We start from the raw sequence: 11676 nt of genomic DNA on the forward strand, positions 1-11676 counted from the left end.
CTGAGATGGGAGGCTCCAGAGGGTTGCAGCCTTACTTCCTACCCTAAGAAGAAGCCAACTTCTGGGGTGCAAGAATACAATGCCTGTGCCCAGAGAGAAGAAAGGCAGAAAGTGGGGCTCCTACAGCCCCCAAATTCCACATTCCATTGCCCTGAGGCCCAGCTGCTCCCTACCCCTTCCTTGGTTACTAAGCACCCTTCAAGAACTTTCCTCCTTCTAGACAGAAGGAGGGCAAATTTAGACAAATGGTTTGGTTATTTTGTCTCTCATTCATTAAAAAGGAAGGAAGCAAGGAAAAGTGACCTGCCTGTTTCACCCTTCTCTACAGCTTCACATTAGACAAGCGTCTATAATACCAGAGGTGTCCTACCCTCACCCCACCCTGGGTATCTCTGGTCACAGTATTCCTTCCTGCAGCACCTGACAAGGCCTCAGAATCCTTTGTGAAACATTCATTCCATGGCCACATGTTCACGCCCCAGATGAATGCTATGTGCCATTCCCAATTTACATGACAACAAAGACTTGGGCCAAAAAATCAACTTGTGCATTTGAGCACAAGCATCCAGAATGTCCTAACTAGGAAACAACAAGCCAAAGACACACAGTCACCTGTTCTCGGGCTCATTCCCAGCTTGCCTCCCTTAGGAGGCATGCAGGCTCCAGAATAGCTATCCCTGAGTTGGGGTCACACTCACCCTCCAGAGGTATCTTCCTTGCCAGGCTGGATTACTACAAAATTGGCCTTTTCACTGCTCTCCCTGGCCCACCCTCACCCAGCTCCAGCTTGGCCTCTTCGCCACAATAAGACAGTCCCCAAGACCATCAGATCATGTGCTATGTGTCCAGGTTTAAAAAGACCCCAAGATCGGCCGGACGCGCGGGCTCACGCCTGTAATCACAGCACTTTGGGAGGCCGAGGTGGGTGGATCACGAGGTCAGGAGTTCGAGACCAGCCTGGCCAACATGGTGAAACCCTGTCTCTACTAAAAATACAAAAATTAGCCGGGCGTGGTGGTGCACACCTGTAATCCCAGCTACTCAGGAGGCTGAGGCAGGAGAATCATGTGAACCTGGGAGGCAGAGGAGGTTACAGTGAGCCTAGATTGTGCCACTGCACTCCAGCCTGGGTGACAGAGCTAGACTCCATCTCAAAAACAAAAAAAACAAAAAAAAAAACAAAAAAAAAACAAGATCACCCAGGCCCCAACCCCATCTGCCTCCCAGCACAATTTCCATGAACATCAGCTCTTCCCCAAGGGACTTTCAGATTCTCTGGACCCTTCTCCCTCCCTCCACTCTAACCCCCTCCAAACCTCATGGTCTCCCTGCATGCCCACCCTAGGAGGGTGAGGGGCCACAGTCACTGCTGCTGTTCTTAACGCACCTCTATAAGGTTCTGTGTGTAGCTTTTATATCACTTAACCCCCTGAATTATGATTTACTTGTTCTTTTGCCATATTATTTCCCACCCTGCCTGTATGTTTGGGGCACTGTGCTGGTCTCAACAGCTCTGTGCCAGACACTAATTTGTTTTACTGCTTTCCCTAGAAGCCTGAAATCCTTTTTTTTTTTTTTTTTTTTAGGGACGGAGTCTTGCTCTGTCGCCCGGGCTGGAGTGCAGTGGCCGGATCTCAGCTCACTGCAAGCTCCGCCTCCCGGGTTTACGCCATTCTCCCGCCTCAGCCTCCGGAGTAGCTGGGACTACAGGCGCCCGCCACCTCGCCCGGCTAGTTTTTTTTGTATTTTAGTAGAGACGGGGTTTCAGCGTGTTAGCCAGGATGGTCTCGATCTCCTGACCTCGTGATCCACCCGTCTCGGCCTCCCAAAGTGCTGGGATTACAGGCGTGAGCCACCACTGCACATGGCCGAAGCCTGAATTTTTAAGGCAAAAACTAAGTCTTAGTAAGCCTTATTATTTCTGCAATCCAAGGGCTCAGCATTTGTTGCATGAATAAATGAATCTCTGGCCACTTCTTATTTATCAGAAGCAGATGATTAAGCTGGAGGACTAGAAAAGAAATAAAAGTTTGGGGGATTTAATTCAAACTAGATTATTTCACTGGTGCTGTTGGATTTCTGGCCATTTCCTGTAAAACCAAGAAATGCTGAACAGTCAGCAGTTCCTTGGAGAAAGATACAAAGTTTTAATAAAAGCCAACCGCACAAAGTACAAACCAGAAACAACCAGGTAAGTCCAATCAAAATACAATCACCAAAGCTGTTAGCTACTTGGGGAAAACAAAGGAAAAAGATGTATACAAATTAATAATCACCTGTTGAGAATCTAATGGTCAGCAAACAAGGTCACACATCCCCAAGAGCAATTCTAGTCCTGGAGATTCGGAAATGCTAAAAGCAAAGAACAATCCTGGAGGATCAGTGGTTCCTAGCTTTTTGGAAATGGAAAACAGTAACATTTGCACACACGAAAAAAGAAAAGGGATAGGCGTGGTGGCTCACGCCTGTAATCCCAGCACTTTGGGAGGCCAAGGTGGGAGGATGATTTGAGGCCAGGAATTCAATACCAGCCTGGGCAACAAAGCAAGATCACATCTCCACAAAAAAAGTAAAAGTTAGCCATGCATGGTGGTGCATGCCTGTAGTCCCAGCTATTCAAGAGACTGAGGTGAGAGGATCATTTGAGACAGAAGAGGTCAAGGCTGCAGTGAACTATGATCGCACCACTGCACTCCAGCCTGGGTGACAGAGTGAGACCCTGTCTCAAAAAAAGAAAAAAAGCCGGGCGCGGTGGCTCACGCCTGTAATCCCAGCACTTTGGGAGGCCGAGGCAGGTGGACCACGAGGTCAGGAGATTGAGACCATCCTGGATAACACAGTGAAACCCTGCCTCTACTAAAAATACAAAAAAATTAGCCGGGCTTGGTAGCCGGCGCCTGTAGTCTCAGCTACTTGGGAGGCTGAGACAGGAGAATGGCGCGAACCCTGGAGGCGGAGCTTGCAGTGAGCCAAGATTGCGCCACTGCACTCCAGCCTGGGCAACAGAGCAAGACTCTATCTCAAAAAAAAAAAAAGGGAATCTAAGATAGGGTTATCAACAGTTAATTTTGCCAAAAAAGAACTTTCCTAAAAAGTACCATCTACTGCCCCAATAATTTCACAAAAGGAGGACTATTTCAACTCCAAAAAAAAAAAAAGGATTAAGAGTGTAAACTCAGACTAAAAACAGTTATTCTCGAGGAATGATGAGCTGAGAACCTTGCCCCACGTTTTAGTCATGGACAGTGTGCAGATGAGATGGGCCCTGAAAGACAGATGATGGTTCCAACTCCCTAAAACCAAGCCAGGAAAATGCTCAAGAAATACTGCTAAAAGACAGACAGACTGGCATAATGGCTCACGCCTGTAATCCCAGCACTTTGGGAAACTGAGGCAGGTGGATCACCCGAGGTCAGAAGTTTGAGATCAGCCTAGCCAACATGATGAAATCCTATCTCTACTAAAAATACAAAAATTAGCCAGGCATGGTGGCAACTGCCTGTTATCCCAGCTACTCTGGAGGCTGAAGCAGAATTGCTTGAGCCTGGGAGGCAGAGGTTGCAGTGAGCCGAGATCATGCCACTGCACTCCAGTCTGAGCGACAGAGTTAGGTTCCGTCTCAAAAAATATATAAATAAATAAATGGCAAAGACCAAAGACAGATCAATTTCAACTCCTGGGTCTGAAGTGGAGTCTCAGTCATTCAACCTCCAAAGAGGAGACCCTAAGGCATCTCCCGCTTTGTGTAGCTAGTGGTAGACACATGATTTCTCCTCAGTGTGCCACAGACTGTTGTTTTTCCAGATCATTATTTGGATGAATAGTTCAAGACAGCTGCATGATAACAAGTAAAATGTATTCAGCACTTACTACGTGCCCAGTCCTGTCCTAAACCCATCTCAAGAATCTTCTCACTGAATGTATTTAAGAATGCCAGGAGGTACATATACCCCAATTTCACAGGTCAGGAAACAGATTTACACAAAATGAAGGGACTTCTCCAAGCAAGGAACAAACTTAAGTCTGATATAAAAATCTGTGTTAACAACCCATAGGACAGAAGAGGTGTACAAAGAGTAAAGGTTATTGGGAAAATCAGAAAAGAGTCCTTTAAAATTAAAATAAAATTCCTGCAAAAGCCAGCCCAAAGAATAACCAATAAGTTAGCATTCCACACTGTTTCAAGACAAATGATTTAGTTAAGCATCAGCCAATCACAGGTTACTCATAAATCTTGACTCAAGTATCTGTGCTAGGCCCAAGTTGCCCAATAGCTGCCATTTTTCCTTCATAGCTCCCATTGTTTATGCAATGTCCCAGGAGCGATGAAGCTGGGAGCAGCCCCAAAAAGGGAGTACTCCAGTGAGTACTCCAGTACACAGGTACTCCAGTGACAGCTGTTAAAAAGATGTTTTCTAATCAAAGGAGAACTTGGGCTTTGATAATAGCAGCCCAGGAATCTCCCCACCCAGAACCTTCTCCAAACCTCTATGTAGCATTTTAAATGCTAACTAATGCCCTTCATTCCACCTCCCAACCCGGAAACCACAGCAATTTGCTTCCTCCTCAATCTGAGAGGCAAGTCAAACCCAGCAGAGAGGTGAAAACACCTGTCACTGCTGCATAGGGAGGGTCTGGAGGTGTCCAGGAGCTCCCCATAGGTAAAACAATCTCCCATGGACAAGGACATCTGAAGGGTGGCCCCTTAGCAGCACTGGGAGAATCAGAGTTCTAGCCTCTGTCTTTTTTTTTTTTTTTTTGAGAGGGAGTCTCTCTCTGTTGCCCAGGCTGGGGTGCAATGGCATGACATGGTCTCCTCAGCTCACTACAACCTCCGCCTCCTGGGTTCAAGCGATTCTCCAGCCTCAGCCTCCTGAGTAGCTGGGATTTCAGGTGCCTGCCACCACCCTCGGCTAATTTTTTGTATTTTTAGTAGAGACGAGGTTTCACCATGTTGGCCAGGCTGGTCTCAAACTCCTGACCTCAGCCTCCCAAAGTGCTGGGATTACAGGTATGAGACACCGGGTCCACCCATTCTAGCCTCTGTTCTAACACTAGTTTATAGTTTCCTGATACATACATAGGGACTTGAACTTTACCTTGAAAAAACTGTGGACTTTGGCCAGGCTGGAAGATGTATTTATCCACACTGCCAGCCTTCAGAGTCAAAACTTCTAAATAAAACACAGAGCTGGCCGGGTGTGACAGCTCACACCTGTAATCCCAGCACTTTGGGAGGCCGAGGCAGGCAGATCAGCTGAGGTCAGGAGTCCGAGACCAGCCTGGCCAACATGGTGAAACCCTGTCTCTACTAAAAATACAAAAATTAGCCAGGCACGGTGGCTTACCCTGTAATCCTAGCACTTAGGGCGGCCGAGGTGGGCGGATTGCCTGAGCTCAGGAGTTTGAGACCAGCCTGGGAAACATGGTGAAACTGATCTCTACCAAAACACAAAAAAATTAGCTGAGCGTGGTGGCACGTATAGTCCCAGCTACTCAGGAGGCTGAGGCAGGAAAATAACTTGAGCGCAGGAGGCAGAGGCTGCAGTGAGCCTAGATCGTGCCACTGTACTCCAGCCTAGGCGACAGAGCAAGACTCCGTCTCAAAAAAAAAAAAATACAAAAATTAGTTGGGCATTGTGGCACGTGCTGGTAATTGCAGCAGGAGTCTGAGGCAGGAGAATCACTGGAACCCAGGAGGTGGAGGCTACAGTGATTTGAGAACGAACCACTGCGCTCCAGCCTAGGTGATAGAGTGAAACTCAGTCTCAAAAATAAATAAATAAATAAAACACAGAGCTGTGTGTATACACAGGCACACAAACACACTTTCCATGGCCTCTAATCTCATGTAGAATAAAGTCCGAATAGTTCAGATTCCCATTCTAACACACACACACACACACACGCACGCACACGCCTCTGCTTACCTTTCTAGTATTCTCTAACACTTTGTGCCCACCATAATTTAGCCACATGACCCCAAATTCATGTGGCTCCCTCCCATTCACGTGACTTTGCACAGCAGTGTTAACAGGGTTGGGGACCAGTCCCAGAAGGAAGATGTAAGGATATGTGTTTTCCTCACAGAAGAGAAAATCCAGAAATCTGGGATCAAGTCCCACTTTTCTCTCTCCCAGGCCTGGTGTCAGGTGGTAAATTCACTTAATTTCTAGGCCTCAGTTTCCTTACTGGAAAACAGGGACAGTATCACATACATGACTGGACTCCTTGTTTCCTCAGACGGTCAACAAATATTGATTGGTCCCTACTGTGTGCCAGGTACTCTGCTAGATGCTTGAGCTATGTGAAACAGCAACAATAACAAAAAACACTGCTGCCCCTTCATGAAGCTCACATTCCAGTACAGGTATGTCTGTAGAATGGGACTTGCTCAAAATATTTATGTGGGAATGAAATACAATAATATATGAAACACAATTAACATAGAGCCTGGCACAGGGTAAACTATTATTATGTTCATGTTTAGGGTCTAAGCCTTTTTGTTCACTTTTTTTTTTTTTTTTTTTGACACAGAGTCAGTCACACGCTGTAGCCCAGGCTTGAGTGCAGTGGCGCAATCTCGGCTCACTGCAATCTCAGCCTCCCGGGTTCAAGCGATTCTCCTGCCTCAGCCTCCTGAGTAGCTAGGACTACAGGTGTGCACCACCATCCCTGGCTAATTTTTTTAATTTTTTAGTGGAGACAAGGTTTCACCATGTTGGCCAGGCTGGTCTCAAACTACAAACCTCAGGTGATCCACCCACCTCAGCCTCCCAAAGTGCTGGGATTACAGGCATGACCCACCGCGCCTGGCCCACCTTATTCTTAGTAAGAAGCTGCTCCTTTAACCTGAATGTCCCTCTCTCCCTCCTGGCAACCCTAATCTGCCTGCTAGAAGTGCTCTTCACCTGTTCAGGTACAGCTCAAAACTGACCTCCCATACTTCTGGGAAAGATTCAGGAGCTGGGAAGTCTCTTAGAGTGCTTGTCTGCACCTCCACTAATCCTTTCCCACAAGTCCACATGACATTAACTCTGTTCTGTCACAATTAGCAGAGCCTATGTCTTATGTATTTACATCCTCCATAGCCCAATACAGACCCTTGGATATATCTGAGGAGCAGAACTGACTTGAAAAGCAAGTAGAGGTGAGAAAAGTAAGAAGAAACAGCATATTAGAACAACAGTCTGGGGGCCAGATTATAGATGGCCTTAGTACCTGGCCAATGAGTTCAGGCCAATGAGTCCCTAGAAGTCACCAATGATTGAGCCCCCCAGGTAGAGTGGACCTTCATGGGCAGAAGATGAGCTATTCTTAAGGGTGAGCAAAAAAGATTGCCCTGGTGGCCACAGCTGAACATGAAGGATGAGCCCATCCAAGGTCAAGGCTGCTCTCCGTGCGTTCTTGTCCCAGTGAATCAAGATCACCCAATATAGTGCTATAATTCTCTATATTTTATGTGTTGTATACTACTGGCCTGGTTTCCTCCAAAATACCATCACTGATTTTTAGGACTGGGAATACTGCCCTCTTTCCAAGTGCTAGGAGGACCCAGTGCTTAAAAAACAAAAACATTTCCCAATCTAAATGTTGCTGGAACTTCAAAGACAGATATAGCTAAACCCAGAGTCGGCTTGGCTCCAAAAGACACACAGGAGTCCCACCAGCCCGCCAGGCTCACAGGAGCTCAGACAAGCATGCTATGGTGAGTGCAGGGTAGGCACTGACAGTGAGGCTCAACATCTAAACAAAAGATGGAATTGATTCAGGTAAACTGAGTCCAGGGTATCTTAGGCAAAGGTTATTCACACTTCCAGATTTTCAACAAAAACAAACAAGGCAATACTTATGCAATTTTAGACCAAGAAAAATGTCTGCTCAGGCAGAATGAACCTCACTAACCAAAGGAGTGACCAAAGGAGTAACCACTCTTGGCTGGGCACTGTGACATTTTTGTATTCCAAAGATGCCTGTTTATCTGGTTCAGTACTTTTCTTTTTTAAAGCTTAAACTTAACCATTCTCCCCATCGCTGTAACCGGCCCAAGTATCAATCTTTGCTGTAACTGTTACAGTGTCATCTTTGCTGCCCCAAATCTTTCTTTCTTGTAAAGATTTCTTACAAGGGTGCTTTTGGCCTTGGGAACCTCAGGCGGCACTCCAAGGAAATTTGTTTTAAAAGCAATGAGCCTGTGGTCACTCTGAGGGCAAGGCATTGACGGGTCAGACCCCCTTCCCTATCTGGAAAGGCAGTGGAGGGTTCATTCCTCAAGGTCAAGAAAACCAACACCACATACTTGATAACGGCCAGAGAGGCCCACACCTCAACCCCCACTTCAGTTCTTAAAACCCTCCTCTTCAGATCACTTTACCTTCCCCAAACAGGGGGCCTGCAGGCTCTACTTGGCTGCTAAAATAATCTTCATCCCCAAAAGCAAAGACAAAATAATGTGGGCATGTACTATAGAAATGGGTCTTTGGTAGTAACTTCAGGAAAACGGAAGCAACCAGCAGAGAGAAGTTTAATATTTCCACAAGGCCAGTCTCTATTTGGTTCCTGAGAGCCATGGACTGGAAAGTCAAGAGATAAGTTGTCTAATCCCAGATCTAACACTAACTTCTTGGTAATGACTAACAAGTGATGGCCTTTCTGGGCCTTAATTTCTTCATCTATAAAATGATCATGGTCCAGCTCTTGATTGCAGCTGTGAAATTCTGAGACAAGACCCAAAGAATCCTTTTAGAAAACTGTGAATCCAAGTTTGCAGTAGCATTGCAGCATCTTCCTTTCTTCTTCCTCAAAAAAAAGAACAGGAGCTATTATGCCCCTACCTCCCTAGCATTCACATAAGGCCCCACTGGGATCCATGCAGGAGGCCAGCTCTGTGTGGACACATAGCCAGAACGAAAGTAACCAGAAGCATCTGCGGTCTGTCTTTGCGGATGGTACTGGCTTGGACCACACAGCCATGTCCTACAGTATTCTAATTACTCAAGTATGAATTTCAGTCTCCATCTCTCCTACACCAAGTCCTCACTTCCAAAGTCAATTCCCCAGTGAAATGCTGACAGTCTCCTCATACTCTGGGAGACTGGCCCAAACAGAACCTGTAGTTGCCCTGTAAAGCTGGTCAGTCGGTCATAAAGTGAAGTTAACAATTTACAACCCGCTTTAAAAAAAAAAAAAAAAAAAAAAGAATGGACCCGCGTGGTGGCTCTGGCGGGTAATCCCAGCACTCTGGGAGGCAGAAGCGGGTGGATCACTTGAGGTCAGGAGGCTGAGACCAGCCTGGCCAACATGGCGAAACCCCGTCTCCACTAAAAATACAAAAATTAGCCAGGCGTGGTGGCGCCCCATCCCCCGCCCCATAATCCCAGCTATTTCGGAGGCTGCGGCAGGAGAATCGCTTGAACCCAGAAGGCGGAGGCTGCAGTGAGCCTAGATTGCCTCATTGCACTCCAGCCTGGATGACAGAGTGAGAATCCCTCTGGTGGGGGGTGGGGTGGCAATAGAATGGAAAATATCATTGTGCGTCACCCTGTAGAAAGAATAACAATACCATGAAGCTCTTGCTCCAATTGTACACGTGTATGTGTAGGTGTATGTGTGTGTGTATATATATATATATAATATTAGACACATACTATGTATATATACATTATATACATATAGGTGGGTGGGTGTGGATCTTGATCGAAAAAAAAGACTTAGAAACCCATACATAGGTCAGTGGCAGTGGGATGTGACTCTGGGAGTGAATGCCACACACGCCTATCCCACCTCTACCCACCCCCCCACCCCCCGCAGAGGATGCAAAAGCCAGCAAAGATCATATGAACTCAAGAACCTATCCTGCAATCCTACACAAAACAGACCTGCCTGGACAACAGTTGAAACAAATTTATGACCACCGCCCCCGCCCTCCAACACACACAAGGTAGTCCTTTTTTTTCTTTCTTTCTATAAAGGACCAAACAGGATGCCATTAGGGAAACAGTCTTGTATCAAAAAGGATCCTGGCACCCAAAACGCTCAGCACGAGGGAGCAGGAAAGCATACCTATGCTGGGAACACAAGGCCTTTGCTCCCAGCTATTCGTTCCCGCATAAGGACTAATTGAGCCAGCAGCAACTGGGCTGGAGCAGGTCGGGGGACTAGAGACCTCAGAGCCCCGTTCTCTTTCTGTTTCTTAAATTTTTCTTTTATTTTCCAAATTGCACACTTCCATAAAAATTTTCCTAGGAAGCACCAAAGCTTTCAACCGCCCAGAAACACCCCCATCTGGGAGAAAAGGTGGCTCGCGCTGCACGCCAAAGATGGGCTCTATCTCAGTCGGATTGCAAGTGCACAGGGCTACCCGCGGGACGGAGACAAGGAGTGGGGAGGAAACGCAGCGCGCCTCCCAGGTAACAGACTCCGAGCTCCGGTTCGGAAACGCTCTGAGGCAGAAGCAAAGGCTTCTAAGGACTCCGCTTCCCAGCCTTGGGTCCCTGCTACTACCTTGCCCCTAGACTCGGTGAGCCCAGGCTGATGGACCGTGCAGTCCAGTTTGAGCCAGCCCAGCAGCCCACAATCCGGCGGGCAGGGAAGAAGGCCTCCTACTGCCGGGAAGAGGCCAGCGCGCTTCAAGTTCCCCGCAAATTCCGCCCTTCCCGCCTGGCACGGTTCCCTTGCACCGCTGTGCTCCGCTCCCGGGCGCCAGCCCGCCAAGAGTGCTTGCCCCGGGGGCGCGTTCGCTGGTCAGGAACGTGCCGGCAGCCCCCGGGAACCCCCGAGGATGCGGAGGTGGGCCCAAGAGCTGAGGCTTCGATGCCGGGGTGGGAGCTAGGCAGGCCGCGCGCCGCCGTAGTCCTGTCGCAGCGCAAGCCCTGGTCCCTCCGGACTGGAAAGGCCGGAGCAGTCCCCCGCGCCCGACCCCGCACGACTGGCTAGGGTCTGCACCTAGATGGCTGTGGGCCCCACAGGGATGTCCCGGCGGGCCCATTCGGCCGCTACCTCAGGGTCGCCAGTCCCCGCGCGCGGCCGCCTCCCGCCGGGAAGTGTGGCGGGCCCGGAAGGCCGAAGGTGCCCCGTGCTTCCCGCGCCACTACGCACCTAGCTGCCCGCGGGTCCCACATGGCTGCGGCCGGAGGGTCCGCACCAGGACCGCCGCCGCCTCGGGAAGCGCTTCCCTGTGGGCAGGGCGCGGCGGGCAGTGCGGAAGCCCGAAAGCTACCGGAGCCCGGGGCAGGGGCGGCGCGATGCAGAGGCGGCGCTCGGGGGCCCCCGGCTCGCTGAGGCTCCGCTACCCAGCCGCGATCAGAGGGGGCGGGGGGCGCAGGAACCCCGGCGCCCGGGCTGTGTGCAGCCGCAGACCTATTCCAAGTTTCCACGTAGTTGCGAGAGCCCAAAAACTGTCGCGTGCACGTCGCTACTGAGTGGGAGGGGGTGTTTGTCATCGCGTTCAAAAGGGGCGTTTCGATGTCTCCCATCACGCAAGCGAGTGCTCCAGTGCTATGGCTCTCGGCCGCCTTTGAAAAACAAGTGCTTCGAGCCCTTTACCAGGAGGGACTAGGCACACAACCACCTCCGACACTCCTCGGGCATGCGAGAATTCGGCTTTCCTTACTGGGGCCCACCGCTGTTGTCCGGGAGGTAAAGAAAGTGATCAGTCAACGGCCTCAGTGTGGCTTT

At 49.1% G+C, this 11676-nt stretch overlaps 1 protein-coding gene across 1 annotated transcript in view; it reads right to left on the minus strand.

The window, feature by feature from the left end:
• Positions 1-11420, minus strand: part of TRANK1 (tetratricopeptide repeat and ankyrin repeat containing 1) — a 122041-nt gene extending 110621 nt beyond the window's left edge. The window contains exon 1 of the mRNA XM_017866557.1: positions 11098-11420. Within this exon, the coding sequence (XP_017722046.1) occupies positions 11098-11120 (23 nt within the window). The 5' untranslated portion in view covers positions 11121-11420. The remainder of the gene's footprint in view (positions 1-11097) is intronic.
• Between the last annotated feature and the right edge of the window lie 256 nt (positions 11421-11676).

The sequence above is a fragment of the Rhinopithecus bieti genome, unplaced genomic scaffold (assembly GCF_001698545.2).
Source record: "Rhinopithecus bieti isolate Rb0 unplaced genomic scaffold, ASM169854v2 scaffold_2432, whole genome shotgun sequence".
Taxonomy (NCBI): domain Eukaryota; kingdom Metazoa; phylum Chordata; class Mammalia; order Primates; family Cercopithecidae; genus Rhinopithecus; species Rhinopithecus bieti.